Consider the following 27582-nt stretch of genomic DNA (forward strand, 5'->3'; position numbering starts at 1 on the left):
CCACAGCAGCTAGCCTCCCCCGGCTCTGCCCCCGGGGTCAGAGGGTCTGGCCTCTGCCCGCCAGGACGGAGCCAGCAGCTCTGCTGATACGCACGTCCTGGGCACATGAATAATACATGTGAACATCTCAGTCTTTGGAAATGTTCTTCTCTGGTGGATAGAGAGAAAAATCATTATTTCTACTTTTATGATTCCTGAGACTCCCGAACAGGGCCATAAATACTACACCCAGGTGGTTTTGTTTTTTTTTTTCCTTTGGACAGACTTAAAAGTCCTTTTTTTCTTAAAGGTACCGCTCATTAGGGAAGCAAGCTCGAGTAGAGGAGCAAGACTGGCAGCATGGCGGCCCCTGACACGGTCTAGGCCCTTCCCCGGGCCTCAGACCCTTGTTCCCCCACCAATCCCACATCCCCAGCCCCAAGAGCACCTGCCCGCACAGCGTTCATGTAGGGGAGCCCTGCACGTGTCAGCACGGGAGCCACAAGCCACAAGGCTGGCCACCAGCCGTATGGCCTGTCCCGGCCACCCCTGGGCCTCTGCTGGAGGGGGAATGGTACTGCCCGTGGGCCAGGCCTGCTGGGTGAGGCTGGGCTGTTGACCCTCCACCTCCCGGTGTTCCACAGTGGTGAGAATTCGGCAGTGCTGCACTATGGACATGCCGGGGCCCCCAACGACCGGACCATCCAGGATGGAGACATGTGGTGAGTGAGGCGAGCCCCAGGCCATCCCTGCCCTGGCTCTACATGTGACCCTCGGGGCCTCGGTGGGTCTCCGCCTCCAGGGGGACTGACTGGGGGGCTTCTTGGTCCCACCCTGAGACAGCTGAGTACAGCGAGGCTCTCAGGTCTGCTCTGGGCCCAGACTTCTTTGCCAGGGCCCACCCACACGCTCCTTCTCTCCAAAGCCAGGGAAGCACTGAGAGAGGGTATGGGAGATCCTGTGTCACGGGGGGGGGGCGGGGGTGGGTTCTGAGGTACAGCCTCAGAAGAGGTGTGAGCCCAGCCCCTGCCCCGCATTCGCCACACTCACATCTCTGTCTTGGTACCAGGAGGGCAGGCACCTAGTCTGGAGCAGGGAAGACCCCTGGGGAGCCTCCCACTCTCTGAATCCTGCCAGCCTCAGCCATCCATAAGCAGCCATGAGTTCAGGAGGTTAGAGGGGCACTTGACCTTCAAGACTGTTTGCGGGGCTTTCCTGAGCACAGCTCAAGGTGCTCAGAGCACCTCCCAGAGCCCTGACTAAGCAGATGCAGACAGGATCTGCAACCCCCAACCCCCGAAGGACTCTCCCCTATTGGCAGAATTGCAGTCCTGCTCACACCCCCCCCCGGGGTGGAGGGCTCATACTGAACGTAGGCTGCACCTCTCTGGGCAGCTGCCCCGGGCCTTGGCAGGGGTCTGTGGCTGCCTCGCTGACCTGGACCAGCTCTCTCTGTGACTCACGGGCACTGGGCACTCTCTGATTCTCTCCACTGCCCAGACCTTGGGCCAGCCCAGGCTGCCACAGGACCACTGAGAGCCACCCAGAGGCCACCCTGTCTTGGCCTTCAGACGTCTTGCCGTGGTCATCAACACATGGGCAGGGTGGGGGGGCACGCACTGTCCCACCCGGTTCTCTGGGGCCTGCAGCTCCTTTGCTGGGGAGCCCGAGCAAGAGTCCCACCAGCCTGCTTCCCGGTAGTATCATGCCTCGTGTTGGGTTGTGGGTGTCGCCCTACTAGGCTCCGTTCCCGAGCTGGAGTTCTGGCCATGCCTGCACGGTGGCCAGAACCCGGCCTCCCACACGTGTAGCCCAGCCCTACGGCAGGGAAGAAGGGAGCCTGGACACAGGAGGCCCTGGCCCACGTCCACTGGGGGATGTGAGCCGTGTTCTGAGGTGTCACTGCTAAGTGTTCTCAGAAATCCTCCCAATCCTGGTGGGTCCCCGCCACAGAGCACACTGGGCTCCATGACTGGCTGCGGACTCTGCACTCACCGAGGGTCAGTAGCGGGATGGGCTGTTCTGGCTACGGCCGCTGTCGGCCAGAGCCCGGATCAACCTTCTGGGAGGAAACAAAGCCACAGAGTTCCCTCTTGGAGCCTCAGTTTACTTTTCTGTCAGTGGAGATAGCACATGGCTTTCAGAACAGCATGAAGAGGCAAAAGAAATGTGTCAGAAAGGCAGGGGCTGAGCTCGTGTGTCCTTTCCAGGGGGCCTGGGCCAGCAGAATGGGGATGGGTGCATACAGAGTGGGACACCCAAAGTGGCTGCACCCCTCCCAGAGTGGCTCATGTCCTTCTTGGCATAGGGGCCAAGGGCGTGCAAGATCCCTGACAGGACCTTCCCCTGTGCTTAGCACCAGGGACATCTCTTCAGGTAGATGTCCTCACCCTGCCCCCACCCCATGCCCCCTCAACCCCCCCTGTAGGCGAGGTCACTGAGACACAAGGCGGGTCCAGGTGCAGAGCCAGAGGGATTTTGGGGGGGGGGGGGCTGCCTCAGACTTGGCTCAGCTGGAGACTAAGGACAGAGAGGGGAGGTCTGTGCCCTCTGGGCCATGGCTGAGCCACAGGTGGCCTCAGAGAGAGACCACCTGGCATCTCCAGGGACTTTTGCGTCCTGGAACCTTTCCTGGTGCTCTTTGTGCCGCCCATTCTGGCTGGGCCAGGAGGCCAGGATGTGGGAATCCTGTCCCCGGGCAGAGGCAGAGACCTAGCCGGTTTTAGCTGTCCCGGGGCCAGCTCTGTGGCAGTGCCATGTGGCCATGATTTTTCTCCTCTGTGAACTTGGCACACCCCAGAGGAAGTGGCTGCTTCTCCACTCTCCTCTTTATCTGCCCCCAATACAGTCCTCACCTCACGAGAGGCTGGTCACAGCCGTGTTCCTGGGCTGGCCGCTGCGGGGAGGGGCTTGGCTGACCAGGGTGCAGCAGGGTGCAGCATATATCCGCTTTCCACGTGGCCCAGATGTGGCCCCGGCCCTCCTGGGAGCCCCTGGCACCTGCATCTCCTGCTTGCAGCTAAGACAGGAGAGATCCAGGAATCCCATGGTTGTTAATGCCAAGTCCAAATTGGTGATTTTATTTTTCTAGTGCTAACTTTGAAATGTAGCCAGTAGAATAATTATGAGTTTATTATAGTCAATTTATTATGCAGCATTTAGAACAACATGTTTTGTTGATTACTGCTACTGCCAGATTGCTGGCAGCGTTTATAATCCATTGTTTTATTGAAATTGATCTGCCGCGCCTACTGTGTTCGGTAAATAATAAATCACTCTGTTATCCCAACCTAAAAGCCATGATACTCCATCATAAGGTATGAAACCAAAATATGAGCCTAGTGCAGAGTTTTTCCTGAAGCTGAGTGTGTCCCAGAGCATGACTATTCCAGGTGCTGCCTGGTGTTAGACCCCGAGTCTCAGTCACTTGAAGTCAGGGGAAAATATCCCCAGAGATATTTGAACATTTAGGAATGGGCTGTTTGGGGCCACAGCTGGTCCAGGGCAGTCAGGCTTTACTGGAGAAGGCGGGGGTGGGGGCTGAGAGGCAGCCAGCCTTTCCATCTCTCTTGCTCCCAGGGAGCCTCAGAGAGCCCAGGCTGTGTGATTATGAGTGCAGAGGGTCCCTAGTTCCTGCCCCTGCCCTCCCCGTCCCTAGCTGAGCGGCCGGTGCCCCGAGCCTCCACTTCTCCATCCACACCCAGCTCTGGGAGGATTCAGCGAGAATAAGCAGGGTTGAGTGGGGAACCTGGCACCATGTGGCCTTGGCGGGTGAGAGCGGCAGTGACGGCCATCCTCCGCGCCAGTAGGCTGGGGCTTCTGCCTGTGCTCCAGGGCCCTGAGGCCCACCTTCCAGCAACGGGTTCCATGACAGCCTGGCGCTGAGAAGCACCGCAGAGCCTGAGGCAGAGAGCTCTCAAGCCCCGAGGCCTGTCTGTGTTTTCAGTCCCCACACCGTCCTCTAGGTGAGTGCCAGGTGGGGCATGAGGCTGGCCCGGTCCACCGCCCGTGCCTCTGTCCCTCCAGGACCAGCACCTTCCCGGGAGCCGGGCCGAGGCTGCTGTCGGCCTTAGTCATTGCCCTAGGAGTGGGTCTTGTGAGTTAGGCACGCTGGTTCTCCCTCCACGTTGGCCTTGTCACCAGGGGCTGAGCAGCGAGGGCTGCTGCACCTGCCACACCCGCTCTGTGGGCCCCTTCCCGTGTCTCTCTGCTGGATCCAGCCCCACGCGCTCAGCATGAGCCACAGGTAGGGAACCAGACTTTGATGTGGGTGGCTTCAGATCCCTGGGGGCCTCACACTCCGCTCACTCAGAGCCATGAGGCCTCTTGGGCCTTTGCCCTTGGCTCTCAGAGCCCTTTCATGGGTTCTCCAGGAAGCTGTCTCCCAGCCACCATCCTAGAGAAGCCATTAGTTGCTTTTTGTTCAGGCGTTTAAAGCAAGTGGCAGACCTCATCAAACAGGGTGGCAGGAGTGTGGTACACTTGCTAATGCGTGCTCTTTACGTGCTCACACAAAGGGGTCCTTGGCCACCTTTTCTGGGTGGGAGCCCCAGAAGACCCCTCCTCACCAAATCAGCCCCAGCCAGGTGGGTGTGAGCACAGATGTTGTGAAGGCAGATGTGGCCCCCATGGACTGCCCTGGCTTCCCAGAACCAGCCTGGGCTTTGGAAACCGGAGTCCCCAGGGCGGGTGGAGGTGCCAAGGGGCTGGTGCGCCATCTGTGGGCCACCAGGGAGCGCCGCTGTCTATGTTCACATCCACTGGAGGCAATGCACCCAGAGTGGGATCCTCGCTTGTGCTGGACTCCTGGGTCTGAGGCTGGCCTTCGTAGCCCTCTCACCTCCCCGGGGCCCCTCGGCAGGATCCCCCCCGGGGCAGAGGCAGGAGGGGTCCAGGCTGTGCCTCCAATGGGTTCTGATTTGGAAAACAGCTGGGAGACCTGTCCCCAACCACTGCTGCCTCCTGCTCCTACCATCTGATCAGGAAGCGGGGGAGTGCTTCCTGAGGTAGGATGCCCTGTGTGCCTCCTCAGAACCTTCTCGATACCTGTCTTGCCCAGCTGCAGGCAGGCTGTGGCCAGTGGGTGGTGAGCCGGATGTCCCAGCACTGGCCAGAAGAGGGCAGCATTGTCTCAGGATGTGTGGGCGGGCCTCCTCCCAGCTGGCCGCTCAGTCTGTGCTGACCCTGGGGCGTGGGAGGGGGCAGCCAGCCCAGTTAGGGGGAGAGGCCTGTCCCAGCCCCATGTGGGTCCTCTCTCCCTGTCCTCTCCTCTCCTGTCAGGGGTCGGGGGCCCCTGTTTCTCCTTGCCCTGATAACAGTCAGCCTGACGCCGTGGCTCTCGCTTGTCTTGCCCTGCTGACCGGCAGAGGTGGGGACACAGAGCACAGTGACCAAAGCCCCACTTCTCTCTTCCCAGAGACATAAGGGCTTTCCTTCCAGGGAAGCCCCTGGAGACACCTGACCTGTTGCTGGCGTGTCAGTGGCACATGCTGACCGCGTCACACCCCCAAGCTGCCCCGTCCTTTCCTTCCACAGATGAGGGGACAGGCCTGTGAGGGGTCGTGGCCAAGGCAGGCTCTTTCCCTAGCTGGCCACCCTTCCTGCCACCAGCACCGTTACCGCCAGCTCCTTCCTGGTCTTGTTTCATTCCCAGTGAGTTCCACAGGTTTGACGTGGACTAGATGTTAAACTGCTTGGGGGAAGTCACTCCACCTCACCCCCTCCACCCCGAGCCACCGTGCCATGGCAGCAGCCTGCATCTCTGTCGGACACCCTGCCCCCAGCCTACAGGCTGCGGGGGCGGGGGAGGCCCCCGCCACTCACCCAGGGCCCCAGCAGCCCCCTTGGTATCCCGCAGGCTGTGATGGGACCGTCCTGCCTGCTCCCAGGAGCCGCTTGCTCTGATGTCTGTCTAGGCACCTGACACAGGGGCGAGTGTGTGTCTAGGGGCTCCCCCCACCAAGCTGGTAGCGGAGCCGGGGTGAGGGAGCCTCCAGGCCTCACTTGTCCTGGTGCCTGATGCCCTGGGTGACTTTGGAGAATAACTGTTCCTTCCAGAACCTGCTCCCTGGTGCCAGGCCCAGCCCAGAACCCTGTCCCCTCTCTGCTTCCTCAGAGGAACGCTTGGTTTTCACCCAGCAGCCGCATACCGAGGATTCGGTGATCTTAAAGTCATGCCCAGGCCTTGGGGCAAGAGAACTCTGTTTGGGGGACACAGACCCTGCTAGCCTGGACAGCCAGACCAGTGGCCGTAGCCGTCAGCCTTCCATCCCTTCACATTCTGGCCCCCGTCACACATGTACAGATGTACCCACATTAGAACCAGGTACCCCACCACATGGTCTGTCTGTTCTGTGTACTTTACGTTCTTGCCTGTACCCCACTCAGTTGACTTCACCACCCCCGGTTTGAAAAGCACTGTCCAGACAGCCTGGGTGCTCACAGACATCATGGGACACTGCTGACCAAAAAAGTGAAATGAAGCATGTGCTGGGCTCGTGACACGACTCCGTCCCTCCCCGGTGGAGGCTGCTGTCCCGATGCCCAGCCCTCGTCCACTGTGCCGCGGTGGCAGCGAGCACTGGGGTGAACAGTCACTGTGTCATGTAGTGCCCTTCCTGAGGACGTGGCCCCACATGGGTGCCCTGCTTTCCCCCACGCCATCTGTAGAGTGGGAACAGTTCTTTCCAGACACGCAGGACACCCCCCAGCCCGAGCCTGTACGCCAGGCATCGCTGGCTCTGGGTCTCTGGGGGCTGGTCGCTCAGGCACCTTTCCTGTGCATCTCCGCCCCCCCGGAGCAGCCGTCCCGTGGCTGGGGTGGGGAGCAGGGATGCCTAGAAGGTACTGGGGAGAGGTCTGCTTGATGAGTCAGCCTGTAGCCTCCGAGTGATGGCCTCGGCCCTGCCGGTCACAGCGGGGGCTGGGCACTCCGCGGAAGGGCAGGCTGGGGGGCAGGCGGGCGGGCCACGTGCCTCATCTGGAGGGGCTGCCCATTGCAGGACATGAGCGGGAACGCGAGCGGCACGTCTTCCTCTCTCACGCTGAGGTCTGGAGGGAAGCAGGAGTTTCCTGCTTTTCAGAAATCCCCTGGCCTCTCCTGGAACACAGGCTGGGGAGGCGGCGAATTGAGGTCTGAAATGCTCCTGCCACGATGGATGGGCCCGTGCGCGCAGACACGGCACGGGGCTTGGGTGAGAGGCGGCCGAGGGCGAGGCCACGGCTCAGGGCGCTGAGCGCAGAGAGCCTTGTCCCCAGAATGCTTCCCAAGCCGCTGTCACTGGCCCAACCATATCGGAGGCCTTCTGCCTGTGGGCCAGCCAGTCCCTGCCGTGGGGCCCGGGGAGCTGAAGGGGGTTCGGGGAGGGCCCGGCTGAGCCAAGGGTGGCGGGCAGCCCGGGCATGAAGCTGCCCGGGAGGAGCCAAGGGCAGACAGAGCCTCTCATCCCGGCCAGAAATAGAACCTGATAAACATGTGAGCAAAGGGACACCAGTGTATTGCTTGGAGATGCGTAACAGCTCCCCAGATGTCTTACATTATCACCCGCATTCACTCGGCCAGAGATGGTAGCGGCCCTGGTGGGTGTCCCCAGGCAGCGGGAGAGGAGGATCCTGAGAGCTCGGTGGAGCCAAAGGATGACCGAATTCCCCATTGTCGCCTCGCGCTCAGAGGACGGAGGAAGTGGACGCAGAGGAGCTGGAGGGAGTTGATTTATGAAAGAGGCCGCTTTCGTCCCTGGATTCTGGAGTGGCGTGAATCTGAATAACTTATGTGTGTAGGAACACTGAGGGGGATTTTTTTTTTTTTTAAAGCAAAGAAAGATAGGGAACTGAGAGCACGAAAATAGACTCCAGCCCCGTGCCCAAGCAGTGCTGGGCAGGATGGAGCTGGCCGCCTGGGCGTGCACTTCCTTCTGCAGCGAGCGGATGATTCTCACACAACTAACACAGGCGAGGTCTCCTGGAGTCTGAGCGGTAAGGCCAGGCTGGCCGAGGGGCTCCCAGCAGCCCTGTCCCACGTTCCCACTGTGTTTTTGAGGAACGTGTTTGGAGAACTCGGTCAGGAGTCTCGTCTGCCCCAGAGAAGCGTCTGGTCTTCACTGTTCTAGATGACTCCAGCCTTCAGCATGCTCTTGTGGGCTTCCTCGTTTTTTAAATAGTTCCATTTCTGTTTTTCTTTGAGATCAGCACAGTCCAGTAGAGCCGTCTGCCCCAGCGGTGGCACTGCAGGTTGTACCCCAAGGGGCTGGCCCCCAGGAGTCTGTCGCCCAAGCCCCCAGCTCTGTCCCGTCTGCTCAGACCATTCTTGGACGTTCTGAATCAACAAACCACAAACCATGTTCTTTTGTTGCCTCCGAGGGGCCCAAATGAGAATGCTCCGCTCCCAGGGTGGAACTGGGCCATGGCCCCACACAGATCGGCTCCCCACGCCTGCCTACACGCTGGCCCCGAGAGGACACAGCAGTGGTGGTGTCCCTGTCTTACAGGGAGAAGTGCTGAGGCCCAGAGGGCCCAGTGCTAGAGTCAGGACGGGAGGGCCCATCCCTGGGCTCCGAGCTGCTGACTGCCAACACGGGGCTTTGCTGGGCCCTGTGTTCAGAGCCTCACGTTCCCTGCGGTTTAGGGCTGAGATATGCGCTGCCCTCCCGGCCAGCTCTGTGGGGCGAGTGTGGCCCCCGCAGGAGTAAACTGCAGGCAGCTGTTGGCCCGAACCCTCTGCTGCATCTGGACCTTCCCGGGGAGTAGCTGCCTGGGCGTGACTGCTCAAGGCCTCTCTGTCTTGTCTTCGGGTCCCCTCCAGTGAGGCCCAGGGCCCCCCCACGAGCCTGCCCCAGGCAGGGTCCCCTAGAGTTCGTGACTTTGACCCAGCCTGAAGTTCCCGTGCCATACTGGTTGGGGCTCTCCCCCCACCCCCTGAGAATCACCTGAGGTGTTATCTGGTGCTTTTTGCACTGTTGACACTGTTTATGGTGTTTTGCAATCTGAAAAAGACAGGAGATTAAAAAGTGCTTGGTGGGGGACTTTGGATTCCGGCAGAGCGTCCGGGGATCCCGAGCGTTCAAGTTTTTCCTTTAAAACTCTTTCTTGGGGGTAGCAGGTGCTATCTGTCAGGCCACATGGCCTGACTCCCTGCTCCACCAGCAGGGGCAGGGACCCCCTGCTCTGTCATCTGGGGGGGTTGGGGCCCCAAAAGCAGGCACACAGGTGGCCCCTGGGATGTTTGTTTAGTGGCTGTGCTCACCACAAGGATCTGGGTTTGGGGGACAGCACAGTCCTGCCCCAGGCTCAGGTTTGCCAGGATTTATGTAGTTGCAGACCGACACCCCCCCCCCCGGGGATGGAGCCAGGCACAGCTGCAGAGGGCATCCCCACCCCTCAGCTCCCCCCGACTCCCCCCTCAGTTTCCCCAACTCAGGGTCACCTGGCCCCGAGGACACAGCAGAATCCTGGGCCTGGGGCTAGACCACTGTCCCCCAGTTGGTTTTGTCTCCATCTGAGTCATGCTTGGCTGATGAAGGGGCTGGGGTGCTGGCAGGGGCCCCCTCTGTATGCCTGCTGCTGAGCGGCCTGCTGAGGTGCTCAGGTGGGACAGGATGGGGGGGTGCTCCATCTCTACACCCCTCCTGCTCTCGTTTGGGGTCCCATCACCGTGGTAACCGAGCGGCCCTTCACACACCCTGTCACATTCCAGTGTGCAGGGTGCGGGGGAGGATTCTTTCCTGCCCTTGACCCCTGGGGACCCGGAGGCCCCGGCTCCTGGGCCCTGTGCACATGGGCAGGCAGCAAAGGTGTTGGAGAGGCCCACCCTGCTCCCTCCCACCCCTGCAGCCCCGGGCCCTGTCACAGGGGGTCCAGTGGTTAGGCTGAGCTGGGCCCCCGTCCTGGGCCTGGGGCTGCAGCAGGGAAGGGACGCTTCCCTCTGGTCAGGGGGACGTTGGTGCTCGAACAGAGCTGTTGGCTGGGTTTTCACTCAGACACTGGGGCCCAGGAGAGCTGGGTGCTATGGCGTAGCCCACCTTTCTGTCGGGTGGGTGCATCCGTGCCAAGGCCCGTGCTCGCGTGGGGGCCACATGGTGAATCAGGGCCTGGGAACATCTCTGCCCTTCCTCATTCTCCAAGTGAGGCCCCACAGCTGGGCATCCAGATGCCTGGTCAGCAGAGGGAGGGCAGGGGAGTGTGTGCTGGATGGGCCCCACTCCTTCCAGGCTTTCCCGCTCTGGGATCAGAGGTCTCCTGAGACCGCAGCGTGGGGACACGGCAGGGTGGGTGGCCCCGTATGGCTGCCTGCACCGGCGACATGACAAGATGGCTCAGGCTCAGTGCCCTGACACCCCAGGGCCCAGCAGGCTGCCCTTGAACCCCATGGGGGAGGGTGGGTAGGGGCATCCCGACCTCACAGCCTCCTCTCCCCGCAGCCTGTTCGACATGGGTGGAGAGTATTATTGCTTCTCTTCCGACATCACGTGCTCCTTCCCGGCCAATGGCAAGTTCACCGCAGACCAGAAGGCCATCTACGAGGCGGTGCTACGGAGCTGCCGTGCCGTCATGAGCGCCATGAAGCCAGGTGAGGACACTGGTGGCTGTGGGGCAGGTCCCGCACTCCACAGCTTGAATCTGTCCCCCTTCACATGCTCAACCGGCTGAGACTCAGATGCTGTCGGGTCCCCAGGAGCAGTGCTGTAAAGGAGCTGACACCAAGGCGGGACAGGGCTGGAAATTGGGGAGCTCAGCCCAAGGTCTCCCCACATCCCATCGGACGTCCTCCACCAACAAGAATCCCTGCTCGCAGGGGCCACTGGGATGTCAGCATGTCCCCCGTCCTGTCCCAGAGCTGGGTCCACTCCAGAGAGAGCTTGACCGGCAAGACGCCAGCACTGGTGTTTGGCTGGGTGTTGGAGCGCCCTTTTGCTCAGGCTGCTGCTGGCTTTGGTGGGGGCCGAGTATCTCGCAGTGTTCAGGGAATGGTGAGTGGCTGCTGCAGGGCCCTCTGGGGACCTGGCCATGACATCCTCGAAGGCCGGACTCCAAGCTCGTTCTGAAATCAGGGACCATGCAGTCAGATTGGCATCCCTCCGTGGAGCCCTTATTTAGGAAAAGAAGATCCCCAAACTGTGAAAGCCCCAGGGTATGGCCTTTTTGTTGGTTACACAGCCCCGGGGCACCTCAGCCAGGTGCTGGGGTGACTTACAGCCTCAGTCTGCAGGGGAGGTGCTGCGCTTGAGGGTCGCTCAGCAGGTGCCACTTGGAGAGCCACACTGAGCAGGCCTTTCTGGACGGTCCCTGTCTGGCCACCAGCAGAGGCTAGGGAGCCATGGAGGGATACTGGCGGACCCAGGCCCCAGCCCCACACCTTCACTTGTCCAGAGGAACAGAGCTTGGCAGTCAGGGGAGTCCCAGCCGGGGAACTCGGCCCCCAAGGGAAGACAAGAAAGGAAACCTACAAGTTAAGCCCCTACTGGGGTGACAAGGTGACAGGACTTGAGTGGTTTGACGGCTGCAGAAGGAAACAGCATCTCACATTCATCACTTGTTTGAAAAGCCTAGTCACTCCGGGAACACTAGCACAGGGAACCTTCCAGATGCTTGTTGCATGGAGACAGAAAAGCACACGATGGTGTGGCCAAGTCCCCCGTATGTGTGAAAAAAGGGAGTGTAGCAGTGCTTGTGACTTCATGGAGGAGGTGCAGGAGGGGCGCTGGAAGGAGCACGCTGGGGGCCCCCGGGGGACGGGGGAGGGGGTCTGACCTTTAAACCACAGAACGCATCCCCTGTTCCCAGTGAAGTGCAGCCTGGAGACCGGTCACTGGTCACCTGAGGGGCATGGCCCTTCCTGCTCTCTTTAGTCCCTCTCTCTGTGCCACTAGCATGGTCCGCGGGGTGCTCCCTGGTGTGTGCAAGCATGGAGGCTGAGGAGGGGTCTCCCTCCGCCTCGTGCCTCACGCTGTGCCACTCTGCAGCCGCCCCGTGCTTGGCCGTCACGTCTCAGGCCACTGTGTCGCCTATCCCTTAAATGGACTCTTCACCTGCACACGAGCAGTTATGAATTTCAATGTCCCAGAGTCCAGGCCAGGGGCTGGAAGGGGCTGGCGCACCCGCCCTCTGAGGTCAGAGCCAGGCTCTGCTGCCTGTGCGTCCGTGAGGGTCCCCATGCCCCCAGGCCCCATGGTGGGCCCCTCGAGGAGGCAGTGGGGGTGGGCTGCAGCGCAGAGAGGGAGGGCTGGCGAGCAACCAGGTCCACACTGGAGAGACAGGCAGGCAGAGTCAGGCCAATATGTGCCTGGTGTTGGGGGAGGAAGGCTGAGGTTTGGAGGGATGGCAGGCGGAGCTTTGGAAAGATGGTCTCCTTTGTTCAACTTAGAGCTCCAGGCTTGAAGCCCCTGGCCCTGCTTTAGCCTCTGTCCTGTGCTGAGATGGGGGTGAGGGCCTTGGCCTGGCCGACCCCACCTGCCCACCCACCCACAGGAAAGTCTGCTGGGACCTGGGTAGCACTTCCCCAGCCGGTGTCCTAGCCAACTGAGTCGGCCGACACAGCAACCTGATTCTGCCCAAAAAGCGGTCAGGCCCACAAGCTAGTCTCCAGGGCCCCCGGTTGCACTGAGAAAGGCCTGGTGCTCCTTCCCCGCACTTCCCTGGGCACCTTGGTCCCGTGAGGCTGCCTGGCCATGTCACTCCTGGCCAGGCTGGGCTCTGCTGAGCTGGTCTCTGCACACCATGTGAGATGGGGCCCCCAACACACAGCAGGGCGCAGGCCAGGCTTGCAGTGAGGCCTTGAGCTTCCCTTGTGTGGGGGTTGAAGCAGAGCTCCCGCTGTAGCCCCTACCTCTCCTATCAGTGCTGGGGATTGTGACGCACCCACAGCCCCGCCGACAGTTCCCCTGGGCCGACCCCATCGGGTCCCACACCGCGCCGGCCAAGCAGGGCGGGGGTCCTGTGCCCACAGAGCTGCTCTGATGGGAGCAGATCACCTCCCCAGAGCTGCAAAGAGGCTGTGACCAGGTCAGCCCCATGTCCTGTCCGAGCGGAAATGCCCCTGGTTTGTGGGTTCAGCTGCTGGGCCAAGACACACACCCTCTGAGACTGCGCGACTGCTTCCTGCGGCCTTGCAGGAACAGTGAGCGGATAGCCAAGGTGCAGCAAGCTGCCCGGAGGAACAGCACAGAATGACCGGAGCACACATGGAACCCGGGGTCAGAGCGGGGGCGCCCCTCCCTGTCCCCCAGACAGCCGGGGAAGGGCGGCTGAGCTTGCGGAACAGGGCCCACGAGGGTGGCAAGGGCATGGCACCTGGGGGAAGGCCCCCCATGCCGGCCCCACGGGAAGGGCCTGGTGCTGCCTTGTCTCCCCGGTTTCTACATGAGGCCCGGCGGCCCACCCCAGGCAGACCAGGGAGTGTGCCACGGGGACCCCTTGGCCCCTGCGAAGGAGGCCTGGGGTGACCCCAGCAGGAGCACCTCAGCGAGGGGTGTCCGTGGGCCACCACCCTGGGGCCATTCTGTAGCCTCTGTTCCTCCAGCCACCATGGAGCACCGAGGTCCCTTGGAAGTCCCCAGGCCTCCTGCAGCCTCGCCTCCCTCTCCCCAGCAGCCGATAACGCTCCTCCTTCTCTGTGCTCACCTGACCACCCCGGCGTCCCTCGCTTAGGCTGCGGTCCCCCCTCCAGAGCCCGCACACCCCCCCCCCGGGGCACCACATAGGGCGTGCAGACTGCTCCTGGGCTGCAGAAGCCGTGGAGTCTGTCTGTGCAAATGACCGTCCCTCGTTCCACACCTGTGCAGGTGTGCGCAGCTCCCCTCCCCCACTCCCTGCTCTGCTGCAGTCAGAGTCCCGGCCACCTGCATGGAGGGGAGGCGCAGCCAATGCGAAGTGAGGAGCAGGCAGGACGAGGGCCCTCCCGGAGCCATGCGGGCCCCCCTGGCCCGGCATGTATCTGCTATGGCCTGTGGTTGGGGTGCCTCTGGCAGCTCTGTCTCCCTGCAGGGCAGGGACGGGGGAAGGGGCTCAAGTTGCAGGACTCCCCTCAGACCTCTTCTTTGAAATGGCGAGGCATGCAGGGGTGCCGCAGATGGAGGTGCGGGGGCATCGCCACGCAGACCGTGGGCTTCCTCTGTGACAGGAGTCAGGGCAGGGAGGGCTGTCTGGAGAGGGCCCTGTGTGGCCCTGCTGTCCTGAGAGGCCCCCCTGCTGGCTGTAGGATGGTGGGCAAGTTCCCACCCTCCCTGGCCTCCTTTACTCCCTGGGGCTCTTTGTAGGCGGGAAGGGGTGGGGGGTGTTGCTTGCAGAGGCTTCAGGAGCCGCCATGCTCCACTCAGCATGGAGGCGCCTGCAGGCCGGGACGCACACTGCCCCCTGCCCTTCCTGCAGGGTGAATGGGTCCCCGGAGGTCCTGGCAGCAGATGGGTCTTGGGGAGGGTGGGCCGGAGGCCCTCAGCCCCGCGCCAGCTTGGCCTACCAGACGGCTCCCTGCAGCCCACGGGGCCTGCCCTGGGACCCGGCCCTGCGCCTTGCTTGCGGCACCCCCAGGGCCTGGCGCACACAGGGTCTCCCGAGGGCCGTTGTCTTTGGATGAAGTGAGCTCTTTGTCTAAGAGCAGCCATGAGGATTCAGCTCTCCGGGCCCTCCTGGCTGAGCTCGGGCCCCAGGCCCTGGGTTTGCCGTGCTCTGGGCAGGAGGCTTTGGGCTGTGAGTGGTGCTGCTGAGGCCCCAAGGAGCCAGCCTGGGCCCGGGCCCCGTCGGGGGAAGGTGTTGCCTGAGAGGCGTCAGGTGGGCACAGAAGACCAGCCTATGACACATGCTGGTGCCTGGGCACCAGGGCTCTGGGCCCTTGGAGCCCACAGCCAGGTGGTGGGGCACAAACCCAGATGCTGGCCTAGCACCCTGGGATCTGAGTGCACAGAGGACCAGGGTTGGGGGCACCCGGATCCCAGGCCCATGAGGTCACAGCACTGGCTGCAGGAGAGCCACGAGAGAGGCTGGGGCTCCTCCTCAGGCCACACAGTTTTCAGGCATGGAGCGGGACACGGGTCCCTCCTCTCAGGGCACAGAGGCTTTGACCAGGCCACGGCAGGCATGTCCACCACCATCCTCTGGCGGGAAGAGCTCTGATAGCACGGGGGCAGTCCGGGAGGGCTTCCTGGAGAAAGCCTTAACAGAGGCCCACAGGAAGAATGGGAGTGAGTGTGGGAAGGTGGGGGGCTTTGGAGAGGTGGTCCCAGCTAAGGAGCCAGCAGGTGGAAGGCTCCGGGAGGTGCCAACACCACCGGGGCTACAGGCCCAGGGACGGGTGAACAGGAGGCTAGACTGAGGAACTTGGGGCTCTGTCCTCAGGGAAGGGACCAGCCTCGTCTGACCCATGTTCTAAAGAGAGTGGCCCATTGACCCGGCCTCGTGCAGGATGCAGGGGGAATGAGGCATTGCAGGAAAGCGGCAGGAGGCCAGGGGAGGTCAGGGGCCAGGTTCAGGAGATGTCCAGGGAAAAGAGGACACGCTTCAGCGCTTGCTGGAGGTGGGAGGGCAGGCAGGGCTGATGACGCCCGGTCTGCAGTGTGCTCCCCAGTGTGGCGTCCGTCCCCAGTACGAGCAGGCTGAGGGGACCCCTGGGCCTTCGGGCTGGCTGGCCGCTGGGCCCCGAGGTGCCGGCAGGCTGCTGAGCTTGGGGGGGAGCCGCTGGAGTCCCCTGATTCACATCCACTCCTCCAGCCCAGCCCAAGGACAGCAACCTTCACACACTTCGGGGCCCCTGCCCTGGCCCAGGGTGTCGTAACCACCATCCAGGCCAAACACTGGGGCCAAGTTGCTGGAGGTTGAATCACTGTCACAACCCTAACCACACACAGGCAGCAGCCCACTGCCAGCCACGAGAGCGTGTGCAAGGCCGGCCCCGAGGAGCACAGTCGAGGAGGACTAGAGGCGCCATGGGGACCGCCTGGGCCCTCGCGTCCGGTCCCAGGAGGACAGGAGAGGAGCCGGGCTGCCAGCACGGAGCATGATTTATACCTGACTCTCCCCTCTGCCGAGGCCGCAGCCCACTTGGAAGTCAGCCGGGCTTGACGTCAGGCTGCTTCCTGAGGCTCCCCTTTGGCCACCAGAAAAGGCCCCTGCCCAAGAGAAGTGGAGTCGCTGTGGAGTCGGGGGGTCAGCCATGGCTAGGCCAGGCCCGGGGTGCCCAGGGGAGGCAGCGGCTCTCTGGTCCAGAGACAGGAGAAGCAAGCAGGCAGGCCCGGCTAGGGGACAAGGTGCAGGGAGGGGCATAACTGGGACCAGGGGGGAGAGTGTTCTGGGGAAGGTCTCTCCAGGCTGGGCCCTGGGGATTGAGGAGTCGCAGGCAATGGGGCTGACTCAGAGAGGCCTCCGTGTGCATCTGTGACAGGTGGCCTGGCCTGGGGACGGCGAGGTAGAGCAGGTCGGCCTCAGGGAGGAACGGGGACACAAGGCTCGGGCTGGTGCCCCAGGAGCACAGCGAACATCAAGGGTTGGACCGGTGTCTGGCTGGGCCACCGACAGTTTTGGGGGAATACTGACCCGGTCTCCCGGTCGATGCCAGAGCCTCTGCGGCCGGCTTTCTAGGGTCAGCGTCGCAGCCCTGTGTGACAGAAGGAGGCATCTGAGGCTCACGGAGGCGGGCGAGCCGCTGAGCTGGGATCTGTTGCCCAGCTCTGCGTTTGAGGATGCCTGCCGCCCACCTGGCTCCACCTCCAGGACTTCGAACCGGGCCCTCCCCCGAGTGCTGCGGGTAAAGCTAGAGCCCAGGATGCCACCTTCACCGTAGGGCTTTGTGGTCTTGGCAGGTAGAACAGAACAGGGCTGGCCTCGGGAGCTGGACTCCAAGGAGGCTCCCTGTCTCTAGAGACGGATCTTCTCCCCTCAGCCTCCCTGCGAATGGGCCAGGGTGCAGCCCTAGCCTCCCGCTCAGAGCCTGGACCCTGGCTATCCTGGAGGCTGGGTCAGCCCTGTGTCTCCAGCGAGTCCAAGACCCCGACTGTGGGGCCTCTGCCCTGGTGGAGAAGGGGGCGCACCTGGAGGCCAGACACACCCAGCACGTGTCTGAGGGGCAATGGCCCATGTCCCAGAGTGGGCCGTCATCTCTCTCCCCCTTGATGGAGCCCTTGGACTGACCCCTGCCAGCCACAGAGGTTCCGAGCCCTGAGCCCAGCCCTTGCCAGCACAGGGTCCATGCAGGCCCGCGATGGTGCGGGATGCCAGGGCGCTCTCTGCCACAGCCGTCATCATCATGCTGAATGTGGGGGGACGTGGAGGGCAGGGCATCGTGGGGCTGCATCTTGGGAGCCAGGGTCGCCCCCCACGTGGAGGGGGCCACAAAGGCCGGCACTGGCCACCTCTCTGGCTACAGCAGTGCACAATGGTGCATGCCCCCACCCTGTCTGCCTGGCCCTGGGGCCTCAGCCACCATGTGGCCCACTGGCCTCAGCCACCATGTGGCCTTCCCCAAACTCAGCCCGGTGGGGTGGGGTGGGGCCGGGCCGGGGAGCTTTGCTGGCCCCGATCCTTGTCTGGTGCTTAGGCCGAGGGCCCGGTGCCCGGTGCCGTGGAGCGAGGCTGAAGGTGGGGACTCAGCAGCCCCGTGGGCGGGGCCAGCATGCCCTGGCAACCGCCGGCCGAGGCTCTGGGCGGGTGGCTGCCTGAGAGCCCTGGGCGGAGCCCCAGAGCTTGCTCACCCCGAAACTCAGTGCCTGGGGACATGCTGTCCACGGTGACCTTTGCCTCAGACACATGGGGCAAAGATGAGTTTGATCAGCAGTCTGGGGCCTGGATGTCTGGGCTGCCATGGAGATGGTCCACCCCTGCTTATAGCGGGCGGGGCCGCAGACCCCTGCCAGCCAGGCCACGAGGCCGTGCCAGGTGCGCCTTCACCCCGGAAACCTCCGCTCCCCACAGGGGTTCCAAGGGTGATTCAGCCCCACTTAGGGGTGTGCAGGGATTGGTCTGGGGCTCACTGAGGCTGCCCCCCATCTTCTGGGGACAGATGCTTTCCTCCTTCTGATGCTCAGGGATCTTCCCAGGCTCCCCTGGCCCCAGAAGGCCCGCACTGGCTGAGGGCGGACATGTCGTGGGCTGGGCGCCTGGCTGTGGGTGACAGGAGCCTATCCCTGAGAGCACGATGGGGAGAGAGGAAGGGTCTCGAGGTCCCAAGTTACTGCAGGGAAAGCCCAGCCTGGAGAGCTGGCCCGGGCACGGCACCCTCACCACCCGCTACTGGCCCTCCCACCTCAGCCCGTGCGAGGGCTTTGTGGGTCCCCCAAACATTCCCTCGGGGAGCTCCGGCCAGACAGCCAGTCTCCACAGCTCATTACAGCCTCCTTTGGAGCCACAGGGGTCTGGTGGCCTGACATGCACCGCCTGGCTGACCGCATCCACCTGGAGGAGCTGGCCCGCATCGGCGTCCTGAGCGGTAGCATTGATGCCATGGTCCAGGCCCACCTGGGAGCCGTGTTCATGCCTCACGGGCTCGGCCACTTCCTGGGCATTGATGTGCACGACGTGGGAGGCTACCCCGAGGTCAGTGTGGACACGTCAGCATGAGTGGCTCTCCCCAGGGCGGGGCGGGGCTCTGGGAGACAGCTGGGGTGTTAGTAGGCAAGAGGAGGAAGATGGGGTCCCACGGGGCCCCCCCACCCCTCCTCCCCCTGCACCCATTGGTTGGGCCTGGCCGTGGGCCGCTGCGGGGTTCGGGAGGGGGGTTCCCTGGAGTGTGCCTCCTCCGGTGGCCCCTGCCTCAGGGCCTGGTGGCAGACGTGTGCGTTGTGCCTGGTGAGCCCGGGCTGTGCACTGGGGGGAGCCCCTGGCCTGCGGGGTGGTAGCTCTCTGGTCAGTGCGCAGTTCCCACAGAGCAGTGGGAACCCCAAAGCTGGGTCTCAGTGTCGGGACTGGCACTGCAACCATCGTGTCCTCCTGCCTCTGCTTCGTGCAGGCCAGGGCAGCGAGGCACTGCCATAAGGCGCCTGACCCGGGTCCTCCTGGGACTGGCAGAGCCCAGCGCCCCTCACAGGCCCAGCAGCAGCCCCAGCCCCCGGGCCAGCTCGCCCCCTTGGCCTTCTCATCTGCAGCCCCTCCAAGCACCCTTAGCAGGAGAGGGAGGCTTCTGTGGGCATTTCCAGACCGGGCTTTCCCCTCCCCTTCCTACCCACCGATTCTCGAAAGGACCACCCAGAGGCCGCTTGCAGGCAGCCTTGGGGAGGCCCTGCCCGGCAGGTGGCTGCAGCCTTTCCGGGCCCCGGGTGGGTGGGGGTGAGCCCCCCTGCCGCCTGGCCTGGTGCCCAAGGTGCAGGGGGCTGATTATGCAATCAGCGCACGCCCTGGGGCCCCCCAGCCAGTTAGCCAAGACTAGGCTTGGCCTGTTGGCTGCAGGGTATTTTGAAAGCACGAAGAATGATTTTTGGGGGGGAAAAATTGCTCAAGAGAAGCATTATTATTCAATTATTTTTTTCCTCAAGTGTAAACAGTTAAATTTGGAGAAACAAAATCAGTTTTAATTTCCTAATTTCTATCCATCACATCGTGTGCAGGGAGCCAAGAGCAGGGCCTTCCAGACATTGTTAACTGAGGCTCGTTATTCATTAGTCGCCAGAGCGCTTTTTTTCCACCAGAGAAAATTGGCAGCAAACTGTTTTATCTTTTCCAGTAAGCAGCCCTTTGTGCTCACAGAGTCTATTCTTTTGACAGATAAACATTGTAGAAAAAATATGGCTTTTCCTATAAAAGTCGTTTGTTTTATTTCAGGCCTACAGACACATCTGGGTCTCCTCTGCTCAGAGCCCAGTAAAAGTAGAGGCCCCGTCCGGCCCGCTGCCCTGGCGGAAGCTGGTGTGGACCCGGCATGGGCAGGCACCCCTGACTCCCAACAGGGCTTAGGTCCCCGGGGCTGGAGGGGCAGGGGGGCTCAGCCTCTCCCCTTGGGGGGGGGGGTCTGTTCTCCACTGCCCAGTGCCCGTGCTTCGCCCAGCCCTGCTCGGGCGGCGCTGGTGGTGGGGGACTCCTGGGAGCTAATGCTGTGAAGGGATAAAGGTCGGTGGGCTGCGGCAGGCCTACTGTCCTGCCCCCAGGACCCCTTCCACTCTCCCCTCACCCACACCTGGAGGGGTGGTCCTGAAGTTTTCCGGAGGCTTGTCTCTATATACAGTCCTGAGCAGATCAGCTTCCCCAAGGCACGCCCCTGGGGCAGCCCGGCATGGGCCCACAGTCTGACCGGGAACGGGGAGACCTGACCCTACCAGTTTGCTGCCTCTGCCGGGCCCCCGGCTTTGACAACCTTGAGTGGAGGGAAAGGGACAGGCACCTAGCTGGTAGCACGTAGGCAAGGGACAGGGGCAGGCACAGACTTGAGAGGGCAGGAGGCCACTGGCCGGACCCACAAGCACCTCTCATCCGAGTCGGGGACACGTCCCCGGCCCTTCCGCTTAGCCCCTCCAGGCAGAAGGTGTCACGGGGTCGGGTGCTACTCCACATGGCCATCTGTGCCCAGAGCGCAGGCCATCAGGGGTCACGGTGCCTTCGTGTCCCCTCTTCACCTCCGCCCTGGCCTGGCTCACGCCAGGTCAGGGTGGCTGTGCACGAGTTTTCTCTGTGTGCCCTGCTGTCCCCACCCTCATGGAATCCTAGTCACAGGCTCCCTGCTGTGCCCAGCTGTGGAGGCCAAGCCAGCCTGTTTCTGGTTACCTTACATGAACCACTAATGGAAGTCTGNTGGCCCCGATCCTTGTCTGGTGCTTAGGCCGAGGGCCCGGTGCCCGGTGCCGTGGAGCGAGGCTGAAGGTGGGGACTCAGCAGCCCCGTGGGCGGGGCCAGCATGCCCTGGCAACCGCCGGCCGAGGCTCTGGGCGGGTGGCTGCCTGAGAGCCCTGGGCGGAGCCCCAGAGNCGACCCGATCCTTGTCTGGTGCTTAGGCCGAGGGCCCGGTGCCCGGTGCCGTGGAGCGAGGCTGAAGGTGGGGACTCAGCAGCCCCGTGGGCGGGGCCAGCATGCCCTGGCAACCGCCGGCCGAGGCTCTGGGCGGGTGGCTGCCTGAGAGCCCTGGGCGGAGCCCCAGAGCTTGCTCACCCCGAAACTCAGTGCCTGGGGACATGCTGTCCACGGTGACCTTTGCCTCAGACACATGGGGCAAAGATGAGTTTGATCAGCAGTCTGGGGCCTGGATGTCTGGGCTGCCATGGAGATGGTCCACCCCTGCTTATAGCGGGCGGGGCCGCAGACCCCTGCCAGCCAGGCCACGAGGCCGTGCCAGGTGCGCCTTCACCCCGGAAACCTCCGCTCCCCACAGGGGTTCCAAGGGTGATTCAGCCCCACTTAGGGGTGTGCAGGGATTGGTCTGGGGCTCACTGAGGCTGCCCCCCATCTTCTGGGGACAGATGCTTTCCTCCTTCTGATGCTCAGGGATCTTCCCAGGCTCCCCTGGCCCCAGAAGGCCCGCACTGGCTGAGGGCGGACATGTCGTGGGCTGGGCGCCTGGCTGTGGGTGACAGGAGCCTATCCCTGAGAGCACGATGGGGAGAGAGGAAGGGTCTCGAGGTCCCAAGTTACTGCAGGGAAAGCCCAGCCTGGAGAGCTGGCCCGGGCACGGCACCCTCACCACCCGCTACTGGCCCTCCCACCTCAGCCCGTGCGAGGGCTTTGTGGGTCCCCCAAACATTCCCTCGGGGAGCTCCGGCCAGACAGCCAGTCTCCACAGCTCATTACAGCCTCCTTTGGAGCCACAGGGGTCTGGTGGCCTGACATGCACCGCCTGGCTGACCGCATCCACCTGGAGGAGCTGGCCCGCATCGGCGTCCTGAGCGGTAGCATTGATGCCATGGTCCAGGCCCACCTGGGAGCCGTGTTCATGCCTCACGGGCTCGGCCACTTCCTGGGCATTGATGTGCACGACGTGGGAGGCTACCCCGAGGTCAGTGTGGACACGTCAGCATGAGTGGCTCTCCCCAGGGCGGGGCGGGGCTCTGGGAGACAGCTGGGGTGTTAGTAGGCAAGAGGAGGAAGATGGGGTCCCACGGGGCCCCCCCACCCCTCCTCCCCCTGCACCCATTGGTTGGGCCTGGCCGTGGGCCGCTGCGGGGTTCGGGAGGGGGGTTCCCTGGAGTGTGCCTCCTCCGGTGGCCCCTGCCTCAGGGCCTGGTGGCAGACGTGTGCGTTGTGCCTGGTGAGCCCGGGCTGTGCACTGGGGGGAGCCCCTGGCCTGCGGGGTGGTAGCTCTCTGGTCAGTGCGCAGTTCCCACAGAGCAGTGGGAACCCCAAAGCTGGGTCTCAGTGTCGGGACTGGCACTGCAACCATCGTGTCCTCCTGCCTCTGCTTCGTGCAGGCCAGGGCAGCGAGGCACTGCCATAAGGCGCCTGACCCGGGTCCTCCTGGGACTGGCAGAGCCCAGCGCCCCTCACAGGCCCAGCAGCAGCCCCAGCCCCCGGGCCAGCTCGCCCCCTTGGCCTTCTCATCTGCAGCCCCTCCAAGCACCCTTAGCAGGAGAGGGAGGCTTCTGTGGGCATTTCCAGACCGGGCTTTCCCCTCCCCTTCCTACCCACCGATTCTCGAAAGGACCACCCAGAGGCCGCTTGCAGGCAGCCTTGGGGAGGCCCTGCCCGGCAGGTGGCTGCAGCCTTTCCGGGCCCCGGGTGGGTGGGGGTGAGCCCGGCCCTGCCGCCTGGCCTGGCGCCCAAGGTGCAGGGGGCTGATTATGCAATCAGCGCACGCCCTGGGGCCCCCCAGCCAGTTAGCCAAGACTAGGCTTGGCCTGTTGGCTGCAGGGTATTTTGAAAGCACGAAGAATGATTTTTGGGGGGGAAAAATTGCTCAAGAGAAGCATTATTATTCAATTATTTTTTTCCTCAAGTGTAAACAGTTAAATTTGGAGAAACAAAATCAGTTTTAATTTCCTAATTTCTATCCATCACATCGTGTGCAGGGAGCCAAGAGCAGGGCCTTCCAGACATTGTTAACTGAGGCTCGTTATTCATTAGTCGCCAGAGCGCTTTTTTTCCACCAGAGAAAATTGGCAGCAAACTGTTTTATCTTTTCCAGTAAGCAGCCCTTTGTGCTCACAGAGTCTATTCTTTTGACAGATAAACATTGTAGAAAAAATATGGCTTTTCCTATAAAAGTCGTTTGTTTTATTTCAGGCCTACAGACACATCTGGGTCTCCTCTGCTCAGAGCCCAGTAAAAGTAGAGGCCCCGTCCGGCCCGCTGCCCTGGCGGAAGCTGGTGTGGACCCGGCATGGGCAGGCACCCCTGACTCCCAACAGGGCTTAGGTCCCCGGGGCTGGAGGGGCAGGGGGGCTCAGCCTCTCCCCTTGGGGGGGGGGGTCTGTTCTCCACTGCCCAGTGCCCGTGCTTCGCCCAGCCCTGCTCGGGCGGCGCTGGTGGTGGGGGACTCCTGGGAGCTAATGCTGTGAAGGGATAAAGGTCGGTGGGCTGCGGCAGGCCTACTGTCCTGCCCCCAGGACCCCTTCCACTCTCCCCTCACCCACACCTGGAGGGGTGGTCCTGAAGTTTTCCGGAGGCTTGTCTCTATATACAGTCCTGAGCAGATCAGCTTCCCCAAGGCACGCCCCTGGGGCAGCCCGGCATGGGCCCACAGTCTGACCGGGAACGGGGAGACCTGACCCTACCAGTTTGCTGCCTCTGCCGGGCCCCCGGCTTTGACAACCTTGAGTGGAGGGAAAGGGACAGGCACCTAGCTGGTAGCACGTAGGCAAGGGACAGGGGCAGGCACAGACTTGAGAGGGCAGGAGGCCACTGGCCGGACCCACAAGCACCTCTCATCCGAGTCGGGGACACGTCCCCGGCCCTTCCGCTTAGCCCCTCCAGGCAGAAGGTGTCACGGGGTCGGGTGCTACTCCACATGGCCATCTGTGCCCAGAGCGCAGGCCATCAGGGGTCACGGTGCCTTCGTGTCCCCTCTTCACCTCCGCCCTGGCCTGGCTCACGCCAGGTCAGGGTGGCTGTGCACGAGTTTTCTCTGTGTGCCCTGCTGTCCCCACCCTCATGGAATCCTAGTCACAGGCTCCCTGCTGTGCCCAGCTGTGGAGGCCAAGCCAGCCTGTTTCTGGTTACCTTACATGAACCACTAATGGAAGTCTGATGTTCTTGGGCCCCAAACAGTCAGAAATGACAGCTCCATCTCCAGCAGCTGGGCTTCCAGGGGAGAGCTGCGAGTGGGGCAGGGCCGGCTCAGAGCCTAGCCAGACGCCTGCTCGCTGCCCACTCGCTCCCGGGCCTGGGCCAGGGGCCTCGGGGACCCAGGGAGACAGGTGTTGGCGATGCCCCTGTGACTTGAGGGGCCCAGGCCAGGTGTGCATTTGGGGGGAGAGGGTGCCTCTGCGGGGGGGCAGCTGTCACTGCCGCTCACTTTTTCAAGGGCAGGAGCCACTCCCTGGGGCTTGGCTGAGGGCCCGGGCGGGCGCCGACCCCCACGTGTGCTCCTCTGAGGCCATGCCCCCAGGCCACGCACACAGGCTCCACGTGCGTCCGTGCGTGTGCACAGCACTGGCGCTGGCAGGCCCATCCTGGGGACAGCACCTGTCCCTCCTCCTGGAAGGCCCTACGGAAAACCTGGGTCTCGGCCTGGGGGAGCAGGGCCCAGCACGTCTAGGGCTGGTTTCCACTTGAGCTGCCTGGAAGAAGCGATGTAGCCCGGGAAGCCTCCTTAAGAGCTTTTTTGGCTTCCCGAGTTGGGCTTCTGCCGGCCATCCGGCGGGGCCAGGGCCTGGGGGAGGGCGGCCAGCTCCGGCAGCTCGCCCTGCGTGTGTGTGCATAGGTGTCCACAGGGCTTCCGCAGGGCTCCCGCAGGCAGCGCTGGGGGTAACGAGGGGCTGGAACCGGCCAAGTCTGGGGGTGTCTGCTGAGAGTGGAGGGTCTCAACCCAAGCACCCGTGGCCACAAAGCCTCCCTGGCAGCCCCAGCAAGAGCAGCCCCCCTGGGGCCAGCGCCAGGCCTCTGGCCCGAGCAGCACCCGCCCTGGCAGGGAGGGGTCTGCGGCCACTTGACTGCCACCGCGCCAGGGCCCCCCCATCCGCGCCAGCGCTGAGGTCCTCCGGGCCCTTCCCCTCCTCGCAGGGCGTGGAACGCATCGATGAGCCTGGCCTGCGGAGCCTGCGCACCACGCGGCACCTGGAGCCGGGCATGGTGCTCACCGTGGAGCCGGGCATTTACTTCATCGACCACCTCCTGGACGAGGCCCTGGCCGACCCGGCCCGTGCCTGCTTCTTCAACCGCGAAGTCCTGCAGCGCTTCCGGGGATTCGGTGGGGTGAGTGCCCGCTGCCCCCCGCCCCTCCCGGCTCCAGGACACCCACACGCGCACGCTGCGGAGCCCTGGGGGGAGGGGGTGATCTTCACTCCTCCCTTGAGAAGGACGCGGCCTGCGCTTTCTCATGGTCTGTCACAGGCCAATGCTTCACTCCCCAACAAGACACATGCAGATTCCACAAAGCCCCGGCCCACTCCGGGGGACCCCTGTCCACCGGGCAAGCAGCAAGGACAGGGTGGGCAGGTGGCAGGAGCAGATGGCCCCATGGGGGGGGCTGCTTCTCAACAGCTTCCGACCGAGGCCTGGAGGCCAGCCCCTTCCATCGTGGTTGAATAGACCGCTCCTTAGAAGGGGCTGGTCTGACCCTCTAATCTGGTGCGTGAGGCCAGCTCCGAAATAGTGTTTGTCATTCTTCGCTTTTTTTTGGGAGGGGGGTTTTCTCTTTTTCAGATTATGTATTTATTTGAGAGAGAGCACGCTCACACGCCTGAGTAGGGGGAGGGGCAGAGGGAGAGAGAGTCAGAACTCAAGGGGACTCCCTGTTGAGCGTGGAGCCCGACTTGGGGCTTGATGCCAGGACCCATGAAATCATGACCTGAGCCGACACCCGGGAGTCGGACGCTCAACCGACTGAGCCACCCAGGCGCCCCCATGAGTATCTGTCATTGTGACGCAGGTCCGGATCGAGGAGGACGTCGTGGTGACTGCCAGCGGCATGGAACTGCTGACCTGTGTGCCCCGCACAGTGGACGAGATTGAAGCGTGCATGGCAGGCAGTGACAAGGCCTTTACTCCCTTCTCTGGCCCCAAGTAGAGCCAGCTGGGAGTGCCCCTTGGGACCAGGGACCCAGCCCGGCACCCTGTCTTCACGATGGGCAGCCTCCTGCCTGGAGATGGGCGTGCAGAAACCACATGGCTGCGTCCACGTTCGAGCGCGCTTCCTCGGGGGCAGGGGGGGTCTCTTCCTTAACCTTCTGCGGGATCGCGCCTCAATCTGCTTTACTTTGCTTGAACGACAGTGGCTTTTGAAGTGCTAATGGAAAATAATTCTCTTGACTAGCAGCTAAACTGTGTTTTGCTATCATTTGTATTCTTATGCTCAGGGAAAATCCATTTCCAGTGTTTTCTCTCAAAAATCAATGTGCAGAGTAGAATTTGCAATAAAAGCTTTCCAAAAGCGGGCCTTTGTGCACGGCTTCGTCTCTGTTCCTTTTCGCTCCGCAGCGGAGCCCGGCGGGCACGGCCCCAGACGCTGCAGGGCAGGGAGCCGCGAGCCCAGGCGCAGGCGTGGAGCCGCCCTACACGGCGCCTTGCCCCTGCACAGGGGAAGCCTCACCGCATGCAGAGGGAAACTTCACCGGTAGAGGACGCAGCCTTTTCCACGTGGCTGCTGCCTCAAAGCTAGGTTTCTGCAGGGGGCAGGGTTTTTAGGTAGGAACTAAGGCACAGTTTGATAAAACCAGAGACTTGCAGGGATGCCTTGTCCCTGACGTCCTTTTCATGGGGACACGCTAGCAAAGCCAGCATCCACCGGATGCGGCCACCTAGGGCAGCTCCGGGGCAGAGGCGAGCCTCCTCATGTCTGCCATGTGTCTTGTGAGGCCATTTGTCTTCCCTGAGTGTAAACTCGCGGACCGAACTCCACTCAGGCAGGGAGCATGCCGGGGCCAGCTGGGCCTGGGCCCCGCCGATGGCAGCATGCCCATCCTCACCTCTGCTGGCTCAGGTCCCTCCCGTCCCGCAGCCCTGCCCCGGCCAGGAGCGTGGGAGCTCTGTGCCAAACCGTTCTGGGCCCGTCTCTGCACAGCACTCTCCTCCAGGAGTTTCCGAGCCAAGGTGAAGGGACACCAGAGATGAAACCACGATGGGGCAGGAAACTCTGTAGTCCAAGCTAGACATTTTGAGAAGTCACTGAAGCGTTGAGTCCAAACCGATTTCTTCCTGAGGTAGTCACACACAAGTGCTTGCAAAGTGGCCACATTAAAATGAGACCACCTCGGTTCCAAATCACCGTTTATCTGCTTTGCTTCTCAGATGGATCCCACCGGTTTTCTCAGGTTTGCTGCCGGGGCACAGGCAGCCCCCAGGTTATTTGTGCCCGTGAGCAGTTTCCCGTGATGGTCTGGGGTGTCAGGAGTCTCCGTTCACCAAATGTTTCTCTGGCCCAGCTGCACCTGTGGGGGACACATTCTGGCGTCTGGGGTTCCAGCTGCCCGCGCCCCCAGATACCCCCGGGGCACGGGGAGGCCGGCCCTCGAAATGGACTGTTTCGTTTAAGAAACACAGCTCGCTCTATCGCCTCGCCTCTTTCTCCTTCCTGCCTCTCAGACGCCTCATACCAAAACTGCCCGTTTCACA

The 27582-nt window shown here is 62.7% G+C and overlaps 1 protein-coding gene across 1 annotated transcript in view; it reads left to right on the forward strand.

The window, feature by feature from the left end:
* The window catches only part of PEPD (peptidase D), a 115613-nt gene extending 89209 nt beyond the window's left edge, over window positions 1-26404 (forward strand). The window contains exons 11-15 of the mRNA XM_034672751.1: window positions 624-701; window positions 10395-10543; window positions 18308-18492; window positions 25033-25224; window positions 25901-26404. Of these exons, the coding sequence (XP_034528642.1) occupies window positions 624-701; window positions 10395-10543; window positions 18308-18492; window positions 25033-25224; window positions 25901-26038 (742 nt within the window). The 3' untranslated portion in view covers window positions 26039-26404. The remainder of the gene's footprint in view (window positions 1-623; window positions 702-10394; window positions 10544-18307; window positions 18493-25032; window positions 25225-25900) is intronic.
* Window positions 26405-27582: the final 1178 nt, after the last annotated feature.

This window comes from Ailuropoda melanoleuca, chromosome 12 (genome assembly GCF_002007445.2).
Source record: "Ailuropoda melanoleuca isolate Jingjing chromosome 12, ASM200744v2, whole genome shotgun sequence".
NCBI classification, from domain to species: Eukaryota; Metazoa; Chordata; class Mammalia; order Carnivora; family Ursidae; genus Ailuropoda; species Ailuropoda melanoleuca.